Consider the following 24,437-nt stretch of genomic DNA (forward strand, 5'->3'; position numbering starts at 1 on the left):
CATGAGAATCCATAATGGTAAAAAATAATAAATGAATAGGTGAATGATTCTCAAGTTTTTCAACTACAATACAATATAACTTGTTCTAAGGTCATTTGAATATGTCATTCCATTTCATTTTGGAAAAAACATTGCAGAAAATTTACGAAATAAGGTCAGATGAACTTGATGGACGTGAGATTTCTTGAAGAAGTCTAGATCCTCCTGCAACTAGGTCAAGATGGTGCGTCCATAACCTAGAAGGACGAAAATAAGATAATCCTATCAAATATCAATATTATATATAAACATTTTTACCTTAATTATTAGACTTTACAACATTATAGAGTTCTTGATTCTTTCTCTTATATTGTATTAGCCACTTTAAACTTTTTGCAAATAATGTAAAAAAAAATTAGTAAAAAAGGAAAAAAAAAAAAGAAGAGAAAAAAGGGTAATAAATTGTGCCGTACTGCTATGTCATTTCTTTTTACATGATACCACATTGTGGTATGTTATTTGTTTTTAGACCTGATAATATAAATATAATGTACTGCATGCTTTCTCTACAAAAGAAACGAAAAGGTTTAGTTTTTCTAAACGGCCCTAATATAGAGGATACAAATGAAGTAATGATAAAGAGATACTAATATTATATATATATATATATATATATATATATATATATTGACGGTAATAAAAATCTCAAGAAATATCAGGTGAATGAATCGATTATCAAATGAATTGTCATTATTTTCTTTATGTCCTTGCAGATTTTTTTTTTTTATTTTAAAAAAAAAAAACATAAACCTAGATCCCTATAACAACATTGCTGTAGGGATCGGTAGCTCGGATGGTTGACTACACGAAGTGAGGGTTCAATCACATTGTAATCCCCTTGGTTCCCCTACCCCTATATAATAAAAATAATTTAAAAAAAAAATAAAAAAAAAAAAACAACATTTGATCTAGGGCTCAATACCCGAACACCTTGTTGATGAGGGTTTGAATCCCCACGTTGTAATCCCCTACCCATTCCCCCTTCCCCCACCCCCTATGTAATTAAAAAAAATGAAATTAAAAAAAAAAAATAACAACATTGCTTATGCTAATAATTTCCCTATTAATTTCAAAGTTTGAAGAGGGATGTTGACCATATACACAATCAATAAGGATGTTATTCAGAGATAAATTTTACCCGAAAGACGTGATTAGCTAGTGCTCTAACTTTAATTTTTATTCTACTTATTTTTCTGTCGTCTTATATTAACTTGTTCTATTTATCTTTTTCTTCTTTTTTATAAACTAAGAAATATTGAATGTAGTCTTCTAACATCTAATGTCTGAAATTTCTCAAAAATATAAAAATAAGTAAACATTAAATAAAATAACAACTTTTAATAGAATTTTTGTGAAACTGTTACCTTTCAATCAATTTATATTATAATTTGAAAATATATAAATAGGTAGCATTAGATAAAATAGTACCTTGACATGTAGACGAAGTCTTGAGAACTCGATCTTCCAATCAAATTTTCAGCCAATAATGTTATTATCACCAACTAATAGATGAAATTGCATTTTGTAACACTCTTCCTCGCCTGAACAAAAAGAACATAAAGGGAATCATTAGAATTCATGAATAAAGAGTAAAAATGAGTAGGTGGTTGCTGTGGACTATAGGGAGGGACTACCGGATGATTTTGAAATTCTTTTATTTACCTTAATAAGTAGTCAAGCACCATATAAGGACCTAATTAAATAGGGGAAGGAGAAAAGAACTAACTATTTAAAGGTGTATTTACAACTCTTGAGAAACTAACGCATAATGAAGAAAAAAAAAAAAAACAAATGCAACATAATGTTTACAAAGAGGCTACAACTTTTGGGTTTTTCAACAATCAATCCAAAATAAACGTGCATTTCTAAAGCACTTTTGTTATTAATAAACGGTAGAAGGCTTTTTGGTTAGGGCAAAATTGTCAAATAAAAATTATGGGCTTTTTCGTAATTTAACTTTTAGGCATGACATCTTCCCATTTTTAATAATATATGATGATTAGTGGAATGTTAATTAAGTGCAACATTTAAGGATAAATCACAAACTATAGTTTAGACAAAATATTGTACATGTTTCTGTTTAATGATAAATAAAAGGTAATATAGAAAAAATATACGACGTTTTAAAAAAATGAGGGAAAAAGAAGAATGTCAACTTCACAATTCACATTCAAGTGATAAAGCTTGCTGCTATGCTAAGTGCCCTAGCAAATTCAAAAAGGTAGTCAATGATATCTTTCTTAGACCCCAAAAGAGAATTATCTAGAGTATTTTAAGCCAGACAAAGCATGAGAATAAAAGGAAATCTTTTTATGGTGAGACGAATTATTGAAGTTTTGGTCAAGTGATCAAATTTATTCCTTGGAGTGGGGCTCTACAATTTACAAGTTAAGAAAGTATGTTTGCTTTTGCTTGTATTTTAATAGACACATAGACCAACATCTCCTTCATGCCTAAACCAAAGACATGGAAATTAATATGAAAAGGATAACATGGCCCACTGGTCTCAAAGAAAGAAAATAAAATCTTATGATGTAAGAAAAACATGGGTGTCCAATTTCCAACTTCATTTATCAAGCGACAGAAAATAACAACAACAGCATATTCAGTGAAATTTCACAAGTGGGGTCTAGGGAGGGTGGTGTATACGCATCATCCTTACCCTTATCCCTACCTTGTGAATGTAGAGAAAATTTCGATAAACCTCTAATTTAAAGAAAGCATACAAGTACATTGAAATTTGCTTGTTTGTTAATGAAATGAATTTCTTGCAAAAGATTCAAAAATTTAACTTATAGTTTTCACCAGTGCAAACCTTTGCGCTGCATCCATTTGAATTGTGCAATTGAAATCCGTAGATTGCAATAAATTACACAAGCAAAGAGCTATGATTTCAATTGGGTGCAGCTATCCACTGCAATTTTAAAATATGTACTACAGTCAAACACACACTGAATTTTCAGACCTTCAAAAGTTCAAATGACATCAACAAAAATATCCAGAAGAAGCACAACTACCTTCAGATGTACATACATCTTAGATTAGTTTCAACTAATTCACTTAAGTATTTTAACATAGTAACATTATTTGAGAGGATTTGCCAAAAAAAAAAAAAAAAAAAAAAGGAATGTCAAGTTTAAATCGCTTCATTGAAGTTAAAGAGGAATTAAAAGGCGATGTCCAGTGTTTGAAAAAAATATATGGGAATTACAGTATTATAATTTGCTTTAGAAGATATAAACGATACTACTAATTGATGGTTGACAGAAAACATGACATGCAACAAATAGTAAAGAATAGAGGCTCCTTCCTCATCTAGTTTTAACTGTTCACATACATGGCTACTGCATCCAAATGCAATGGCGACATCTACAATATGTTCGGATGACACATAAAAATAAAAAGCTCTCACGAAGAAACACTACTAAAAAGCAGCAAAAATCGACCTCAAATCAGTGGTAGGATACATTTCTACCACTAGACCATTGGTGCTTGTTGATTTAACACTTTAATTATTATTTTTTATATATACTCTTCAAATCCATTTTTGCTGACCTCCGGAGGTTGGTTTCCACTTTCTCGGCTTTTGGCGCTAAAAAAAAGACCTCCGGAGGTTGGTTTCTTGAAAAAAATATTTTTGTTCCAAAAACCGATCTCCGGAGGTTGGTTTTTTTCGACATTTTTAGGTCAATTTACCTTCTTTTTTTTTTTTTTTTTTTTTTTTTTTAGTAGTGAAAGTTCCATCATAGGTGAGCAAGTTGATAGCCACTCACTGGTCATCACCAAGTACAAGCATATATTTAGGCCTTAAACTAAGCACTTTAGAGCACAACATCATAGTCCTTTTTACCATGCTATAGCATAAGAACAAATGACTGCAACTGTCATTGGCGGCAGAAATATTGGTATACGCTTTCTCTCCTCAATTGAGAAGCTGCAAGTTTGTTGCTTAGAATAATTGTGTACATTTACAATATACCTTTAGTGTATGAAAGCATCATTTGACACAAAATACAAACAAATTCTTGATTCATACACCATAAAATACATCTCGAAGCACACATGCATGAACCAATGCACATATAAACAAAATGGGAGCAATTTAACGATAGAAAACTTGCTTCTTGTTACATTGATCTTCACCATAATAAAACCAAATTACAAACCCCAACAACCTTGGTATATTAAGGACAAAGCAATATCACATTGAATTGCAAGCTCAAATAAAGAGGAAAATACCTTCTGAAGGCTACTGAATCGAGTTGTTAACATTAGTATGTCTTCCAGAGGACCAATGTAGAAGCTTTCTTTTGAGTCACCTGCACTCCAATGATGATATAACTAATTTGAGATTTAGGCTACCTTTATATATTACTATCTTCGAGTATCAACTCGTTAATATAACACACAAGAGCCTAGCTACTAAAAAAAGAGGCATAAAATCAGAGAAAAATTTATACACAGATACTCTGCTAAGTGAAAAACTACTTTTTGGCTGACAAGACCTTGCATGCGTTGCATGCCATTGTTTGAAGCACACACTTTTCTAATATGCATAGCTTGACCCATGAAATTATAACCCCTCAGTTCGTATTGCTTCATCGCTTTAAGTTTCTTTCTGATATCCAACTTGCACTTTGATTTTTTTGCCAAGTACTTGCATTTTCCCATCAAGGTTTTGACGGATCGAAAGAAATCACCTAGTTTTTTCCAAATTCAAACCCTGTTCTCCCATAGTCTTAATTGTATCTACAATGCTTAGATCCTCGTGAAAAGATTTTGAAACAGCTGGAATAGTATCGGCATTATTGAATCTCAAATATAAAAAAAAGCTTTTGAATCGCAACTTTAAAAGAGCTGGATTAGTATAGGCATTATTGTACATAGCTAGGATGCTGAAATCACTAACCAGAAGCTTGAGCTTCACTTCATCAAATTGTTTAACAAAAGCTTTCTAATCTTCAGAAAATTACCGACTTTTCTTCATCCAGGAGATAGTTATGCTAAGAAATCAAGAACCAGCTTACTAACTACTCCCTCTATTTCAATTTATGTGAACCTATTTTCTTTTTAGTCCGTGCCAAAATAAATGACCTCTATCTTAATTTGGAAACAAATTCACTTTATGAAATGATTTACAGCCACACAAATATTCAAAACTTATTTTGAACCGAAGTTTCAAAAAGTCTTCACTCTTTTCTTAAATGTCGTCTACCAAAATGAGTTCAAATAAATTGAAATGGAGGGAGTATAAAATTATACCAAAAAAAAAAAAGAAAAAAAAACAAAAAGGAGGAACGCTAATAGTATATACTTAGCAATATATATATATATATGAGGGGGTCGGATTATTACATATAACACATATTTACTGTTAATTTCTTTCTTTTGTGATAAGCAAAAAAAGGAAGAGGAACACTAATAGATGTATACTTGGAAATTATTCATGCACAAGAATCAGTTTAACTCGCTGATGAATTAGTAAAAGGAAATGATATTGGCGCGGCTCAATCTGAGATCGTTCTTTACGAAAATAAAACGTAAACTCGTCTTCAGATTGAACCTCACCAACATCGCTTCTCTAACTAACTCTCACCTTTAATTCCTCATGGTACTACCTATACTCGTGATAGTGATTCTGTGTGGCTTTTAATTTGTACCAAAAAGAGGAAATATGAAAGAAAGAAGAATCTGTATATCTTTTTTAGAAGACATGTTTTACTTTAAATGGTCCCGTTGTTGTATCACATGAAAAAACAATATGATGGTCATCTAAAGTTTTTGGGGTTGGACTCTGAAAGAAGATATAGACATGGAATTATTAGTCATGATATTTAGTTGTATTCTTTTCTAGTCAAATGAAACGTTTTGTAACCGCTTGACTACCAATAAGTGACTTTGAAAAAAGGCCAAAAAGAAAGAAAGAAAGAAGAAACAGTAACATTCAAACCCATGCACCTTAATTGAGATTGAATAAGATGAATATAGCACATGGTAGAAATCCCTTCACACTTACTCAAGATGTTTCAGTTCGAGCCCGTGGAGGAAATTCTCCTGTTAACGAGTACTTTATCCATAATGAATTTATCTGACTCTAATTTAGATTAATCAGACTAATAAATTGCAAACATTGAATATTGTCTAGAAGAAAAAAGAAAAAAAAAGATGAGTATAGTGAAAGAATCAAACAATATGTAATGGAATAGAGAGATCATGACAATAGAATAGAACTTAGGTGAGTACTGCTAAAGCCTGAGAGTGTAGAATAAACTTCAAACCTAATATATATAGAACTAGAGCTCTATCAACTCTTCATCCATATAAACAGAAATAAGAAGATGGATCGAAAATTTAAAAGGATTTTTCTTCAAATTTAAAGGACTAATTCGGATAAAGAAATTCTTCACCACTCCATATATATATATATATATATAAAGATAGCAAAAGGAAGGAGGGAGAAGTTAGAAGATCAGATGAGAGTGAAGTGAGAGGGAGAGGGGAGAACATGCATAATTTATAAGAGTTCAAATTCTTTGTGATGCTGATGTAAAAAATACTTGCGCAATCAGATACTTTAATAATTAAATTACAGGCAGATCTCTATAATAATGGACTATCAATTAGTAACTTGATACCAGCACGATAATAAGTTAACTTAGCAGTAGAGTCAGGATTCTCGTTAAGGAAATTCTTTTTTTTTTTTTTTTTTTGGGTAAACATAAAAATATTCAAAATATAAAGAAGTAACTATGACATGAGGAAGTCAAGGGGTTGCAAATTATGTATAATATATGAACATAAAAAGAAAATATTGATCTATCTATACAGTGTAAATTTCTGACTAAAGAATGTCAATTGACTTTCGTTGGACAATAATAAATCTGCCACTAAGTTAATTTAACATCACTTTGTAAAAAATAAAAACATACTGACAGTCAGTGTATATAATTTAAATCCGATTTATAAAGTTGTTAGATGTTATAGTGGTTGCGTCGGGATGGGAATAAGAAAGAAGAATGTGAGTGGAATGATGTCAATTAGGAAGCAACTTGCTTTAGGGTTCTTCATCCTTACTTTTTCCTCTAACACACAAAATCACACAAATAAAGGGACTTTTAATTTTCTCACTCTTTGGTTTCTCTTTTGCGCATGCTGCACCTGAAATATTCTGAATTTATTGTTTATCAATTTCCCTCTTTATGTCAATTTGTTTATTTTAATTGAGAACGCCTTTTTTTCTAGCTAGATCATGCTTGCATTTGATTAATCTCTTTGTCAGAGTATGAGACAATTATATTGGCTTATTTGTAAGCTTTCCATAAGCAAATGATGGGTTTTATGGAGCATGCATACTTTCACATGAAATTTATCCTTGGCTTGAAAAGTTGAATATGCCATTTAAGTTTAAAATGTATATGCCAATCTAGATATTTTGATCTTCATCACTGAAGTTGGCTTGAATATACCATTTAAGCTAATATTAATATTGCAAATTTTACACTATATCGATATAATTTTAACATGCTACACAACAACAATAACATACTTTAGTGTAATCGCACAGGTGGAGTCTGGGGAGGGACGTAGAATGTACCGAGACTTTACCCCTATCTCGTAGAGGTAGAGAGGTTGTTTTCGATATAATTTTAAATTTTGTTTAATTACTCAAGTTATTAATATTATAACAAATACTTACTTTTATAACTTAGAGAGAGGTAGCATGAAGAATCCTGGAAGCAAGTGTGCAGAATGTCAGCAAACGGAGGACTATTTGTCTAGTCAAAAAGAAGTTTCTAAAGTGGTCTTTGTGTGATTGTGTGTGTAGGTACAAACTTTTTTCTATTAATTCATTGTTCTTACAACATAGGCACACGCACAAAAGCGCACTAATTGCACGTAATATGTCTGTCACAGACATGCACCACAGGCTTTTATTACAAGCAAACATTGAGTTTATAAGTTTTACTATGAGTTTATTTAATCCAAAAGCGGAGACACCGGCGCCAAAGTAGCCTTGCCTTGGATCTTTATTAGGAGACACTTCCCTTGATTTTTGCTACCCCTTTTTATTGTTTTTTTTTGGCGGGGGGGGGGGGGTTGGAGTGCGGGTGTACACAATTTTGGGGTCATATTCGCAGTACACAAAATTTTACAAATTTATCCACTACATAACACCCTTTCAGACATATGCGAGTGATTCCAAATATTTACGTCTGTAATAACAAATTTCAAGTAGTGTAAACTTCAAAAAAAAATCTGAGTCACAAAGTTTAGACAATGGGATCTGAAGTTCTTCTGATGCAATGCAAACTTCAGAGAATTATGATTGAAGTTCTCCCGCGGCAGCTCATACTTCAGATGATTACAACTGAAGTTCTCCAGCAAACTTTAGACAATCGTGTCCGAAGTTCGGTTGAAGCAGTCCTAACTTCAAACAATCGGATCTGAAGTTCTTCTGTCGCAGTGCAAATTTCAGATAATTGTGACCGGTGTTCTCTCGTAGTAGTACATACTTAGACGATTATGATTGATGTTCTCCCCGTGACAGTGCAAACTTCAAACAATCACATTCTGAAGTTTGCTTGAAGTAATCCTAAAACTTTAGATTATTGTCACTGAAGTTCTCTCGTGCAATGCATACTATAGACGATTATGAATGAAGTTCTCGTTGTGACAGTGCAAACTTCAGACAATTGCATTTGATGTTCACCTGAAACAGTCCTAACTTCAAATATCGAAAATCTATTAGGGGTAAAGAGTTCGGGCAGTAAGACTGTTCAATTCAAGTGATAGGTTCCTTGAATGTGTTGAATCACCACTGCCAGCCACCATCACTACTAGCTACTACCCAGAATCACCTTCATCAGCCGACATGATCCTCGATCAGCACCCACAATCACCACTGCTAGCCATCACCACCACCAACCACCATATAATTTTTTTTAAAAAATTATTGATATTGTATTAGATTAACTTAATATTTATTCAAATTTTGTATTTATTAATTGTTAAATAAAGACAAACTTTATATATTCAGATACTGAGAAAACAAACAGTCTTAATTTTTTAGTATTCAGATCTTAATTCAACATCTTAATATTCAGATGTGTATTCAAATTCAGACCTCTAAATCTTAATATGCACATCTCAATATACAGATATGTATTCAGATTCAGATGTCTTAATCTTAATGTAAACAAATGAGGCCTTAACCTCTGATTAGTTAAAATATGTACTTTTGTTTCCTTCATGTATTTAATATGTTTTATGTTGTTTATTTTCTGGAATTATATTATCCTCAATATGGAGTCTTAATACAAATTTAACGGAACATCGATAATTGAATGATATAATTGATAATAATTAGTAATTTTGTGCAGATTCACAAATAGATGGATCGGAAGTATACATTACAACTGATTGAAGTTGGTTAAATATAATTATTCAGATATGCATCACTAAATGAGTTCATGTATTATAGTTGTTACCTCTTTTTATACATGATGAAGAATCCCTATGTACCCGATCGAAGTGCAGAAAAACTGATTTTGGGATCACTATTTAAAATATATTTGTATTGCTTAAAGTTATAAGTTTTATTTATTTTGAAATATTTTTTCATATGCCTTTGTTTGAAATTTCATGTAGTTGAAGTTCAGGTATATACGATTGAAGTTTAGTTATTTTTGTCTTATGTTCATGCACATACGACAGAAATACTTGAACTTCAACCATATGAAATTTCAGACACCGTATATCTGAATTTCTTTTGAAGTGGATATACGTGCAAAAACATTGAAAAAATGGTACAAGTTAAATAACAATATCCAAATAAGATAGATGTGAAACTTTTACTATGTGTCCCTCCCGTCCGTTTTCTTTTTTCATGCATGGATTCTCTTTTTCTTTTCTTGTATACTAACCTTTATTTGATGATTTTTGAAATTCTCAAAAGCCAAAACCAACATATCCACCCCCCACTCCATTGCTTCTCTTCATAATTTGGAGATATAAAAGTACGTAGGCGTGCCACTATCAAAACAGAACCACCAAACTTATTAAAAACCATATATCTAATTTTTCAATAATATACATTCACTTGGTTTTCCTCTTTATTAATCACCAGATCCTAGGACACTAACTTGTCTCGTTACCAATACTTTGGCTACTCAAAAGTTTGCTCTGCTGCTAATGCTTTTATTATACAACATTTTTCTATTATTATTCACTTTAATAAATTTATAGAACTCCCATATTTTTATTTTTGAAGAACTTCGTTTGCTGGAGGACGATACAAGTCTCCTCTTATAGTACATTCTAATGTTGTTGAATTGAATAAGTTTGCTTAACTTCGTTTACTTTCTTTAAGATAAGTGGGCCATGTTACCCTTTTTCAAATTTCCATGTCTTTGGTTTAGGCATGAAGGAGATATTGTTGTATGTCTATTAAAATACAAGCAAAAGCAAACTTGCTTTCTTAACTTGTAAAGCTACACTCCAAGGAATAAATTGATCACTTGACCAAAAGCTTAATAATTTGATTCACCATACAAATTTCCTTTAGTCTCATACTTTCTCATTCTCTAGCTTACAAGCTGCAACTATTGAAAAGTACTCTTTTAGGGTCTAAGAAACATATCTTGATTACCCTTTTGGATTTGCAATGAGATTTGACGGCAAACTTTATCAATTGAATGTGATGTTGTCATTCATATACTCTTTTTTTCCCCTTTATTTCACATGCCATGAGTTAGTGTGTCTTATTTTGATCCAATGAAATTAATATTCTTGAATTAAATAATCAAGAAGTCAACTTTGATTTCTCTATCCCTAGAAATATTTCTTGGTATTTTAAGCATGGATTAAGGGTCAAACGAATGGAAATTGAAGTAAACTAGGGATTTGTTTTTGTTTAACCATTTCGTATATGCATTCACTGGTTTGAACAATTCAGATTTGCGCTTTATAGAAGCCGTTAAAGGGGGAAACCTTTTTCTACCAAGAAATTTTGAAATAATGGTCAAAAACACACATGACCGATCACTTTTTCGCGAGTTTCACATCCCAATTATCAGCTTTCCTTTTCCTACCTGAACTATCACCATTTATGTGTTAAAACACACCTAGGTAATAGTTTAGGTAGGATATTAAAAGGGAACAATTGATAGTTGGCCTAATAAGCTTCGAGGTGTGTTTTAATACATATATGGTGATAATTCAGTAGGAAAATGGAACATGGTTGCGAGTGTGAAAATCGCGAAAAGTGATAGTTCAGGTGTATTTTTGACCATTAACTCTCAAGACTCAAACACAAATTTTTTGATTAATAGCGAAGGGATATCATCCATTCCACCACGAACGTAATTAAACCGGAGAATATGGTAATGTGGTTGATGAGTGTGTTCCAATCATACATGGCAATAAGGCCAAATCAATTGTCAGCTTGTGGAGACAAGAAACACTTCTCTCCCCACAAACTCGAGTTGGTGTCACCACTCTCTCTTCCTTTTTCTCACAATTAGATTCTCCCTAAATGCAGGCATGTTGAACTCCTTGAGAACCACAAAAGCACTTGTGCTCTAAGTGGTAGTTTTCACAAGCCTTTCACTTTCTGAAGTTTTTCTTTTCTTTTATGATACAATTTATAGTTTGTTTAGCCAAGCTCTTAAAATCTACTTATTTTATAAAGTATTTTCTATTAAAAGTATTTTTTGAGAAAAATACTTTTGGAGAATAACAGATTGTGTTTGACTAATTAATTTGAAAAACACTTTTGCTAATAATGGAGAGCAATTTGTGCTTGATTGAGGCATTTAATTTCTTTCTCCAATATTGGGCAAATACCTTTTTCATGTGATTTGAGCTCCTCTTGGAAGTTGCAAATCTCTCTCTTCATGTGATTTTCTTCCTTCAAAGACTGGACCAAAAGAGCCTTTTTTTTTTTTTTTTTTCAATGAAAAGGGCAGTCCAATGCATAAAACATCCGTATTAACAGAGTTCGGAGAAGGGCCGCACTCAAAAATTATGATGTTGACAGCCCATCCTAAAAAGGTTTACAGTCTTGTAAAAGCGATGCCGCTTAGATTTGCCAGGAGGAGGAACGTCATACCCTTAAAGAGGTGGCAAAACTGACCCAAGCCCATTTAACCCGCCCAACATTTCACGGGTTGGGCATGACATAATTTTCTGATGGGCTGATTTGGGCCATAGCCCATATTGACCCGTGAATTGAACTCGCCCAAGTACAACCCGTGAAGGAGCCCAAGTGTAACCCGTTGAGAATTTTAACAGTTACTGTGCCATCAACAAAATTGCTTGATTAGAATGAGAACAAGCCACCGAAAAGGGAGTCATTGTTGTGTATTTTATGTGAAAGAATTTCTTTTTAATAAAGTAATCTATTAATTGTAGAAATAGAGATTTAGAGTTTGTTCACGTATCAACCTTGTATCCTTTATATTTGTATAAGAACTGTACAATTTTGCAGATATTTTATTACATTCTTTTAATTTAAATATTTTAAAATATATTAAACCCAGAAATACTTATTTTTCTTTTCCTAAAATTGAAAGTCAAGGTAAAATTCTCCAACCCAAAAGAATGAGAGCACGAAAATACTTAGTCTTCTTTCAATTGCAAGAAGAAAAGAAAACATTCATTCAATGCATTCAGATCTTGATAATTAAAACACATAGTTAAAAATTAATTTAGTGCTCTCCTATTTGAAATGACAATGCAACTGACTCTGCAATTTGGTTGAAAAAATTACTTGATGATCTGTATGTTTATGGCTAATTGCAGGTTTAAGAAAAAAAAATAAGTTTCTGAAAAAGCTGCAATGCATAGTTATGCTGCTGCAATTTCCTGAGAATAATAAATAGTTTGAGAAATTGTAATGAGAAGATTAGGTTGGTTGAGAATGTTTATTAATATCTTCTAAAAGAAAGATGAAAAGTTGAGTCAAGTTGAGCGGGTTGGGTTATGACCTATTGTTTAACCCATCTTGACCCGCCCATCTTAGCGCAAGTAAACTTTGGGTTGGGTTGGGCATTGACCCATTAATTGCTCATCCCATCCTGACCCGCCCAACTTCAGCCCAAATCACCCATTTGCCACCTTTACCCTTAAGCACATTTCCCCAGATTATCAAATTTTGATCATGCTAATTAGTACCCTTCGTTTGCGAAAAAGTCGGCACATAAGAACTCTCTATAGAACTTCTCAAATAAGACTTAGGAAGTGGCTATATCCAATATTATATGCACCAAGGCTTGAACAAATAGAAACAAATTACCTAATATTTATCTCCACTAAATTTGAACCTAAAATCTCACAGTTCTCCAGTCACTAGGTTACATCCATGGTGCTATCCCCCTTTTACCTTATCTTTATGCAAGTGAATACACATTGTAGATGTCATTGGTATGGGTATGTTTTCAATTTTCTCATATTTGTTTGGTCAAAATTTTGGAAAATATTTTTTTTTTAGATTCCTTAAAAATGAGGAAAATGACTTTTCTAGTAAAAGTTGGGAAAATGAGGTTCCATAAGTGACATATACTTTGATTGCCTCCTCCCCTCCTGCCAACACACCTCACCCTCACCCCACCACCTCCACACTCCTATCCCCCACCCCACCCCAGCCCATCAGTATTTGCGTATATTATACACATATACTTTTGGGACAATAATTTTTTGCTTACTTATCAAATACAAAAGAATAAACAAAATTACCCAGGAATACATTTTTCTTAATGCCCAACACGCCTTCTGTTCCTAATTCTTTGAAATTGTAGCTAATGAACCAAAGAGGCTACAACATAAATAATACATCAAATAGTCTTCCCTTATTTTAGTAAGAAGAGAATTTTGAACATTCATGCTGAAACAAGACAACTTTTACACAATCATTAGCATGTTGCAAGAGAATTCTAGGGAGAAATGTTACGCAAACTAAAGGTGTGGTTAGTCTCACTAGATTGTTTTTTGTCAAACAAATGTCAAGAAATTTAATGAAAGTGAGAAGGATGCCTACTGTTCAAAGTTTGAGATGTAGAAGCATTTTGTCAAATGATTTTCCCTTGTGTCTAAAACTAGATTAAATATAAAAATGTAAAACAATTCAAATGAATTGGGACTTAGATCTTGTTCAAACTGCAGAAAGAATAGGGTTGTTCTTAGTTAAGCTCTGCTATACTGAAAACGCGTCTTTGTTTTATCATAAGAGGCAGAAACGAGGTGCTTCCCATCAGACGATGCAGATAGAGACTGAATCGCACGAGTGTGTCCTCTAAAGGTCCTCACACATTCTCCAGAACGGCTATCCCATATACGCACCTTCCCATCAACACAACCCGTTGCCACATAACTAGATTTCCCTAGCCACAGCAAGCATAACACTCCGGCCTAAACAAAAGTTATTGTCAGGGAATAGCACACCAATGAAAAAGACTGGGCTATTTACAGAAGCAAATGGAAGTTCAAACCTCATGTTCACAAGTTGAGCGAGGTGATGATGTATGTAAGTCCCAAATAATAAGCTTATTGTCCATGCCTCCGGTTGCAGCCCAAGAACCGCTGAAAAAGTCATTTCACATGATGAAAGCAATTTGAAGCACCAAATATTAGTTTAGCAAACCAAAATTACTAGTAGTGGAGAAAGGAACATTCAAAGGCATGCAATAGGATATTTACTACAACAAAACTTCAAAGAGTGAAACAGCAGCATCAATCAAAATAGATATAAAGCCCTACATACTACCCATTGAATCTCAAACTCAACCTGTTCTCCATCTCAAAGGAACATATCCATGCAATGGCTACAGATGCAATCTCCAACCCGTCCCCTATGGAGGAGACTTTCTAACAAAAAATTTAATATGCCTGTAATGACTCGAGAAGAATGGTTCTCCGGGGTTGTTAACAGCTTATGGGGTGAATTCAGGGCTAACAAGGCTGAAAGTTGGAGATGGGAGGAAAATTAAATTTTGGCTAAACAATTGTTATGGAAAACCACCCTAGCCGATGCCTTTGTCAGAAGTGCTTTTCGGAAAAGTACATTTGAAGAGTAGCAGTTCGTATTCGGCTAATCAATTTGAAAAGAACTTTTGTCAATACTAGAGCAGTAATTTGTGTTAGGTCAAGGTTCTAAAAGTGCTTCCGGAAACATGCTACTTTTTGGCCAAACAGACTAAAAATATCAGACTTAGTTAGCATGGTGCAAGCTCGAACATGTGATCAACCTTTGCCTGTCAAACTAAGTCCTAACTCATTATAACTTTGAGGTGAAGTTCTACAATTTTGTAGAAGCCTCTCATTCAGGAGAAAGAAAAGACCTGGCATATTTTTCCAGTTTCAGCAACGAAAATATACACTTTTCAACCTTCTTAAGGATAATAAATTGTCTAAGCAGAATGTCCTAGGAGCCACAATCTGTTACTTAGACAATTAGAGAACCTCTCCAGCGAAATACAATATGAATACCCCAAAACATCTGAATACAACACAGCAAATCCATGCCAACAAAAAAAAGATCCTCAACATAAATTAATTGATGACTTGTTAGACACAGTCAATTCTGAAGGTGCATCAAAGTGTTTATTTAACATGTTCTTAACCAATAAATCTAATTTGTTATCCTTGACCATGTCCATATAACTGACTGTCTCTTTAGTAAATTCAACCTCAAGTTTGCCAACAACATGGGTTCCTATTCAGGCAATTAAACTACGTATATGAAAGTCAAGTTTTCACTAGTCAAGGTACATTTATAATCCTTGTCGTTCATCCTCTTTCAGATAAAAGGAATTCAAAGCGTAAAAATACAAGGATAGATAGAAGAATGTCAGATGCAGACAAAACCTTGCTGAAAAACCGGCACATAATATCGGCTGTGTATGCACACTCAGAGAATTGACAACCTGTGATAGAAAATATTAATCAGTGATCAGATGTTTAGCCTCCGAGGTCTGGAAGCATAAATCACATAAAAGGAAACATTCCATCCAGGGTTATAACCTTTCCAGTAATTATATTCACAATGTGAGCAGAACCATCCTCTGAGCCTGTGAGAGCACGAGTTGAATCCAAGCTGATTGCCAAGCAATTTAGTCCTTTCGTTGTAGAATCAGCTTGCGACACTAGATAAACATTTTTTTCAAAATCTGAAAATCATGGATTAATCTAGGAAAGTAATTTGACCAAATTGTGACAGGAAATCTCGTCACTAATCAGTGTAACATCTCGGAATGGAAGTACAGAGAGCCAACTCATCATCATAACATAGTGAGAGGGAAAGAACAAGCAAGATGTAATGGCCCTAGTACAACTGTTAAGGTATTGTCCGCTTTGGACCTAGGGCCCCACAGATTTGCCACTTGCGTTTTAATCCAAAAGGCACCTCAACAGTTGATTCTGAACTCATTCGTATAAGGTCCCTAACTTTCTTCTCTCGTTCTGATGCGGGATTTTCTTAAGCTGTAATGTGCTGCCCCCCCCCCCCCCCTCTCTTGAGAGGCTTGCCCTCATGGGCATCACACAAGACATGGATCAGCATGGATAAGGTCCTTGAGGATGAAAGAAGAGATATGCCAACTTAGTGATATGTTAACAAATGTTTCAATCCAGAATGTTGATCCAGCATTTTATCTCAGCCACACCACCCAAAATGGAAAACACGCTCTATTATGATTGCCAGAAAACATTATACCCTTTTTTGTGATAAGTGCCAGAAAGCCTTCTCTCAATAGGCCCCATATTATTGTTTTTGTGTGTCTGTGAGGGGCAACGGGGGATGCAGAAATGTAGCTATAGTTTTCAGCTAATTTTGAAATGCGGGATGCAAACTAAATCAAGATATTAGCAGCCACAAAGCAAAGACCTCACATCTTACAGCATGGATACATCGGCCGCACTCTGCGCCACTCTCTGCATCCCATATCCTCAGGGTTGCATCATCAGACCCGGTACAAATAAATTTACCTGAGCAACCATATATAAGAAACATTTTTTGATCACTAGAATGCGTGTCTAGCAGCCTATTATTAATAATAAAATAAAAAATCCTCAACAGAGATAAGTACAAGCAAGGGCTAGGCCTCACCTTATCAATCCTAATGAGGTAACGAAACATAACTTCTACTCAAAAGGAGAAAAACACTGAAAAAGGAAGTACCATCAGGAGTGAAATCACCACAGGTTACACTACCACCATGACCAGAAAGTAGAAACCAGCGCCACATGTCCTCTTGGATGCCAACATTCCACATCAATACAGCAGAATACTCTGCACCAGCCAACACCATATGCCTTCTCGGATGCCACCTGACCCACTGAGTGAGACCTCACAGTTCATAATTGATCTTGAATTGTTATGCAAAAATGGATTTATTACACACAAGAAAATGTTTCACCTCTATTTCCCCTCCAGGACCTTCAAGTTTTCCCTTCAGACTATCTGAAGTTGTGTCCCACACTCTTATATGCCCATCAACGCTCCCAGAAGCAAGCAACTGACCATCAGAACTAAAAGCCAAACTAGAAACAGAATCTGTGTGATCTGCACCATATCTCAAAGAGCAAATATTAATAAGTGTATGAATAAGACACACACCTAATTAGCGATACAAAGCCATGAGCCATTCAGATGATAAAGACAAGACAGATTCTTAGTGTCAGTCATGACTCATTTACCTTCTAATAACTTTAAACTAGAATCACCTTGACCAATCTTCCATATGAATCCTCTATTGTCTCCACCACCTGTTGCCACCAATTTAGCATCTGTCAGGCTGCAGATAGCAGTGTATACTTCACCTATAAAGTGGAAAAGGTATTCAAACAGTTAAATTATAAAGAAAACAGTAAAAGAAATCCACTCCAAAGTACAAACTAATTATAGTACGGAGGCATTGACTCCAATTGACTCATGGATACATCTAACTTTTAACTACTGCAAAATGGATAAAAACACATTTAACCTACATGCCTAAAATCATTATGCTAGTGAGATATAACAAAATCTATTGTGAAGTATATTCCGGCATGTGAATATCTGATTTAATTTTCTTATAGGGCAAATAGTTACATTGATGTGTGGGAAAACTCCAGCATACAAGAAGCAATAAGTGGAGGACCAACATCTGATGCAAGAATCTTGTTTATATTTCCAGATTAAGTTCTTATGACAACGTTAACAGCTAAAGCAGTTCGCTAGAGTCATAACATATTTTGATCTCTTTCATTCAAATACGCCATTTTCCAAAGACCTCTTATAGAACTCTCCCAATGAAATCATTTAAGTTGGCTATAGAACTGATCCTAATTTTATCTTAATTTGGGGATAGTGAATCTTGTCTTCGGAGAACAATCTTGATCCAAGAAAGGCCTTCCGAACATATCCCTCTTTCCAGTTTCATATTACTAAGCCTTGGAATCTGGTTTCCTACTACTTCACCATGAACCATATATGTCTTAGAAACTACTCCGCGTGTTTCAATTTATGTGTTTTAATTTCTTTTGTAGTTTGTTTAAAAAAGAATATCACTTATATATTTAGTAAAATTTGAATTCCAACATTTCACTTGACATGTTTAAGACTACAAGATTCAAAAAGCATTTTGGTACCTTACATATATCTTTAATTTACGACCACAAGATTCAAAAATTCTCCTTACTTTCTTAAACTTCGTTTCCAGTCAAACTAAGTCTCATGAAATGAAACGGAGGAAGTAATTACGTATGTCCTTCACTTTCTATTGTCATTTCAAGCTTTCCTCTTGGACAAATTAGTTTTGCTTGTTTGATTGAAGATTCCACAATGCACTTCCCAGTAAAATATGTACCACTTATCTCAATCACCATGAATCAAAGGAATTATCACTTCTAAACGTACTGAAAAGGCAACGTTTACCTATTTCATCAGCTAAACAACCTAGCAATACCCCACACAGAAAAGATCAAATTTTCTTCATTCATGTCCATAATTGTGAACTCAACATAACATAAGGCAAATTCTGGTTTTCCAAGTACTGCAAGACTAAAATGGAAGTTGCCATTGAATAGCATAATACCAGATTACAAGAATACAAAAAGAAGTACAATACCAGTATGGCCAGTGAACGCATAAACCGAATCATCAGCTTCATCTGAAATCATTATCCCAAATATCCATATCAGTATGCTAAGTAACAATGAACAAGTTTGAACTAACCAACCGATCCTCCCCAAACAAAAACAAATGCACCCAATCAAATAAAAATAAAAATAGGAGGGATTCAATTATTTCAATCTCATGAAGTCTAGAAAAAATAAGTGATTCAAAGTACAAACCAAGGATCCCAGCACCAACTAAAAGTTGCCAAGTTTTCAACTTGCAGTAAAGTATAAAGGGTAAATAGCATTTTAGTTCCTCAGTATAGTTGTTAATCCATTTTGATTTTAGTCTCTATGATATCTTACTAAGCACATTGAGCCTTCAATTAATTGGTTGTACAATTTTGATCTCTTTGTTAGTTACCAGAATTATTAAACGTTTCACTCTTGTTACTTTGACGGTAATATAATTTTGTAAATACTCAAATATAATATACTTTCTGAAAAGATGAACTAAAAACACACATTTTAATTTAATTGAAGGTTAAGTATGTTGAGTCAAATATCACATGGATCAAAGTAAAATTTACAACTTAAGTACTAAAAGTGCTATTATTCCAACTATATATATAATGAAAAAAATTATAGCAGCAACATGGGTAACCAAAATATAAGAAATTTATGTTGAATATAGGCAGAAGGCTTCTAGAAATTGCTAGAAGTAATTGAGTCGAACAGAAAGCTAAAAACCATAAAAGAATAAGAAAAAAAAAGTTTCTAGAAATTGAGTTGAACCCACTCACCTATTGAACATTCTTGTTCTTCTTCATCTTCTTCATCAGCATCATCAAAATCTGTAACCACAAATTTACCTTTATTTCTTTTTGTCTTATAAATGGCCATAAATGTATTATAAATAAACATCATCAGCGTTGAACCTTCGTTTTCATCTTCTTCATCATCAGCATCCTCAAGCTCTGCAATCCCAATTTTATTTTTGTCTTATATATAGCCATTAATCTAATTATAAATAAGAGTTAATGGTCAAAAACACACTTAAACTATCACGTTTTCGCGAGTTTCACACCTCAACCACGAGCAAAGCTAGGTTGGGCCATTCGGTGAAAAATTACACGGTATATACAAGGTTAAAATTATTTTTTATGTATATATAATAAATATTAAACACTTAGCTTCTTCGTGTGTGTATATTTTAATATTTTTGAACTCCTTTAGTAAAAATACTGGCTCCGCCACTACCTTAACTATCCGTTGTTCCGTTTTCAAACACACCTCGAAGTGAGTAGGCCAACTATCATCATCTACTCAATTAGATGTGTTTTAATATATAGATTATGATAGTTTAAATAGAAAAGAAAACTTATAGTTCGGGTTGTGAAACTCACGAAAAAAATGATAGTTCAGGTCTGTTTTTTACCATTATCTATGTAAATAAACAAATGTATAAAATAAACAAAGAGCTAGCTTGTGGGAAAATGTATGTATTTTTTTACCTACCTTCTTCATCAGTGTCTATTTCTTTAATGATATCACTTTCATCCATGATGAGGTACTCTTCACCTTCTACGTATTCATCATCTATATCCATGACGCAGTCTTTTATGAATGAGTTTGGTCGATGCTTGTGATATTAGGGTTCTATAGGAGGAGGATATTAATAATATAAGGAAATAAATAAAATATATATATGGGCCAAAACTGAAAAAAAAAAATGGAAAGCTAGTTTACGTAATTACATAAAACACCCATGCACATAACAGACGTGTCTTTTCAACAGCTTAGGCAATAGCGAAACCCTAGCGTAGAAAATTGCAAAGATGACAGAAAAGAAGAAGAAGAAGATGAAGCCAGTACATGGAAAATTAGCAAATATAGAAGCTCCAAAGCTAATAAAGGCAAAAAAGAAGAAAAAATCCAATGCAGTTGATACAAAAAAGGTTAATATTTTCAATCAGATTAACGATACCAAAGCTACACAACAGAAGAAGAAGAAATTGGTTCATACTTGCAAAGGTATCTCTTTCACCAAGGCCTCTATTTTTGCTTTCTTATTATAATCTATATGAATGGGGTTAAGTTTCTTATACTTCGATTTATGTTACGATCTATTGTCTCTCATTATTTGTCTCCTTTTTTACCTGCTTTGTTTTTGCTTTATCCTGAGCCGAGGGTCTATCAGAAACAACCTCTCTATCTTTTCAAGATAGGGATAAGGTCCTTCCCCAGACCTCACTTGTGGGATTACACTGGGTATTTGTTGTTTTTTTATGAATGGGGCTAAGCTAACCACAAACTGCAGGGAAGAGAGTTGTGGAGTCGTCGCAAAGGGATATTGTTGCTTCTCAGGTGAGTTCTGATTTCTTTCTTACTTACAAATTGAGTTTATATTCTTCTTTGTTGGACTACATGCTTCTTTCAATTAATATTTAGATTTATTTATACAACTAAAGCACTTGCCTTTGTCCTATCCATCTAGGTTCACTCCAAAGAGTAAATAATTACTGTCTCCTCTCTGTTTCGATTCAAAAGTGCTTCAATATCTTGGGATCTAACCTCTGACCCTTACTTTAAGATGAAGCATCAAAGTCATGATTTAGATAATTCCCTAAAATTTCTTGTTTCCCATAAACGCATGCCTAAGGATCGTGATATCTACAACTTCTATTCTTATCGTCGGTTGAGGATGTACAAAGACTTGATTGCCCTTCAAACCTCATACCACGTTCATGCCGAATCTATTCTTGTTGCAATGGTTTGGTTCTTCTCGTAGTTGTTGACTCATATGGTCATGAGCAACTTTTGCTGTGGAACCCCTCGACAAGAGAATCATTAGTACTTCCCCATCCAGAATTTAAACTATTTGAATCTACTTTCGGATTCGGATATGATGCAACTAGTGATGACTATAAGATACTTAAAATATACCAGAGCCCCCCTCCTTTTCCATTTCAAAATAAATCATCTTGCGAGATTCTAGCACTAAAAAGCGGTTCTTGGAGAAGAAGTTGTAACCGTCCATATACCACAGCTGGCCTTCTCCCTTTGACGGATAAATCTCACCGTATGGATCCATTGGTATTTCTACATGGAGCATTTCACTGGGTTGGTCTGTGTTACCGTTGTCATTCGGTTTCTTTTAGTATCTCAAATGAGGTGTACGGAGAGATACCTTTGCCAGAGTGACTGTGGGATGATATTCATGATCGGAACGGATGCTTTGCTTTATTCTACTTCTAAGAATAGTTGGGGCACTTCTAAGTTGTGGGCAATGAAAGACTATGGTGTCAAGGAATCTTGTACTCAATTGTTAACAATACAACATAGAGGTCTTTTTTCAGCCAAACCGAGATATATGTTTGCAGATGGTGACGTGCTCCTATACTGCAAGACTTATGAATATGGCATGTTATTTAGGACATCCAAAGGACCATTTGGATCATGCTATGGAGTTCATGATTTGCTGGATGGAATTGTTTATCCAGAAACTTTGATCTCTCCAAAATTACTTATTTAATATTTGCTTATCTATGATTGAGACACTATTTTTTTCTTCTTCTTTTTCTCGGTGATCATGTAACGGACTATTGTCCTTATAAGTTTATCTATTTTGGTTCTGAAATGCATTCACAAAAGCTGTCAGGCAACGTTTTTCATGTTCTGTATTCTGGCTTGCTTATGTGGTTATTAGGTGAGTGGATTTAGTTGGTTTTCCGGCCATAGTTACTTTTAGAAAGACTTTGTATAAGTTGAGTAATTTGATAGTGATGAAGTAGTTTAGCGACTTTTATAAAAAAACAAAAATGTAGTAACTTCAATGACTATTTGAGGAATTAACTCTAGTAAAATATGATTATAAACACTAACTCTAGTAGTTGCAGCTAACTGAAGTTGAGAGCTGAATATTGTTACTCCTCTTAGATTGATCAATTTTCAAGAATTTACCATATTCGGAGATGATATTGAAAAATATCATGCATAAAAATTTTAGAACATACTTATCGAGTATTTTGCGTGCATTGCCCAGTTCATCTGTGATATTTAAACTTTATGAGTTCGGATTTGAAATTCTACTACATCCCGTCTAATTTTACTCCCTTTGAAATCTCATATTGATATTTAGTTAATTTTTTAACACATATACATCATCTCAGCCAAAGTTACTAGATTCAGATGAACCGTAGTTCCTTTACTAGATCCACCCCTGATATTTTCTAGTTTTTTTGTATTATTTCTAGTCCAACATGTTGCTAGAGGACTTGGAAAGAGTTGAACTGATTTAAAGAATATATTAAAGTTAGTCTTGATTCTAGCTTGAGATTGACACTGATAAGAATCTTTAGCAGAAAGAATATTTATATTGAAAGTGAGTATTCTTTAGGCCATGAAGTCATCTTAGAACTTTCTATTTTCTTCTGGGAAGGATAATTTGGTCTCCTTTTTCACACAAGATGATGAGGAAAACGCTAAAGTTAGGTCAAACAGTGCAAATTCTGCAGAAATAATTCTGCATTATTAGTGCCTTTTTTAAAGCCATGAGATATCATCTTTTTTAAGATGCAGATTCTGCACTAATATTTCTACTTTGCACACACATCCTATCTTAAGTAAGCATCAAGTCAATAAACCAACTATGCCTAAATTGCAAATTAAATTAATCAGCTGGATCGACAATATGAATCCTCTATATTCAATCCGCTATATTCAGGCTCATTTTCATTCCAATATTGAGTAACATGTCTTTTAAGGCAACATAAGTGTTCTCAAAAGCTAGACGTTCTCTAACTCTCATACATATCCTCAAAAGAAACAATGTAAACTACACAAATGAATGAAAAAGGCATCCCGGTGCACGAACATTCCACGCTCATGCGGGGTTCGGAGAAGGGCCGCACCCTAAGAGAGGGTAATATAGACAGTCTACCCTGACGCAAGCATCAGTGGTTAATTCCACGGCTCGAAACCCTAACCTATTATGAGTCACACGGGGACAACTGTGTTTGTACCGTTGCTTCAAGGTTCCCCTTTTAGAAAACTACCAAATGAATACAGGGAGAAAGTACTAATGTTAATTGGAATGAATTATTGTGCCAAAGTCCACAAAAGTTTGTCATGTTCCAAAAGGGGAGCACCGTCATGTTCCAAAAGGGGAGCACAAAATCTTATCGTTGAAATGTACTTTTGTGCCAAAAGTCCACAAAAGTTATCATGTTCCAGAAGAAGAGCTCAAAATCTACAAGCAACAATCCAGAAATAAAAGGATTGCAATTACATTGCTATATTTCAAT

General features: G+C 33.9%; 1 protein-coding gene and 1 long non-coding RNA gene across 3 annotated transcripts; both read right to left on the bottom strand.

Annotated features, from left to right (window-relative positions):
- Nucleotides 1–19: 19 nt before the first annotated feature.
- Nucleotides 20–5,152, bottom strand: LOC132040920 (uncharacterized). The gene is made up of 3 exons (XR_009410814.1): nt 4,279–5,152; nt 1,468–1,580; nt 20–236 (listed from the first exon to the last, which is right to left on the bottom strand). It is a non-coding gene; the product is annotated as an uncharacterized LOC132040920 (long non-coding RNA).
- An 8,885-nt stretch (nt 5,153–14,037) lies between these two features.
- On the bottom strand, nt 14,038–20,874 carry LOC132039567 (uncharacterized). 2 transcript variants are annotated; one of them, XM_059430048.1, is made up of 12 exons: nt 20,650–20,874; nt 20,070–20,108; nt 19,944–19,985; nt 19,143–19,184; nt 17,731–17,853; nt 17,451–17,596; nt 17,213–17,369; nt 16,924–17,019; nt 16,057–16,178; nt 15,901–15,959; nt 14,526–14,616; nt 14,038–14,445 (listed from the first exon to the last, which is right to left on the bottom strand). In XM_059430048.1, the coding sequence occupies exons 1-12, from the start codon at nt 20,738–20,740 to the stop codon at nt 14,221–14,223; spliced, it is 1,233 nt and encodes a 410-aa protein (XP_059286031.1). In that variant the 5' UTR covers nt 20,741–20,874; the 3' UTR covers nt 14,038–14,220. The 2 variants fall into 2 exon arrangements, with proteins under 2 accessions (XP_059286031.1, XP_059286030.1); XM_059430047.1 differs by having other exon boundaries at nt 19,944–20,108.
- Between the last annotated feature and the right edge of the window lie 3,563 nt (nt 20,875–24,437).

The sequence above is a fragment of the Lycium ferocissimum genome, chromosome 12 (assembly GCF_029784015.1).
Source record: "Lycium ferocissimum isolate CSIRO_LF1 chromosome 12, AGI_CSIRO_Lferr_CH_V1, whole genome shotgun sequence".
In the NCBI taxonomy this organism is placed as follows: Eukaryota; Viridiplantae; Streptophyta; class Magnoliopsida; order Solanales; family Solanaceae; genus Lycium; species Lycium ferocissimum.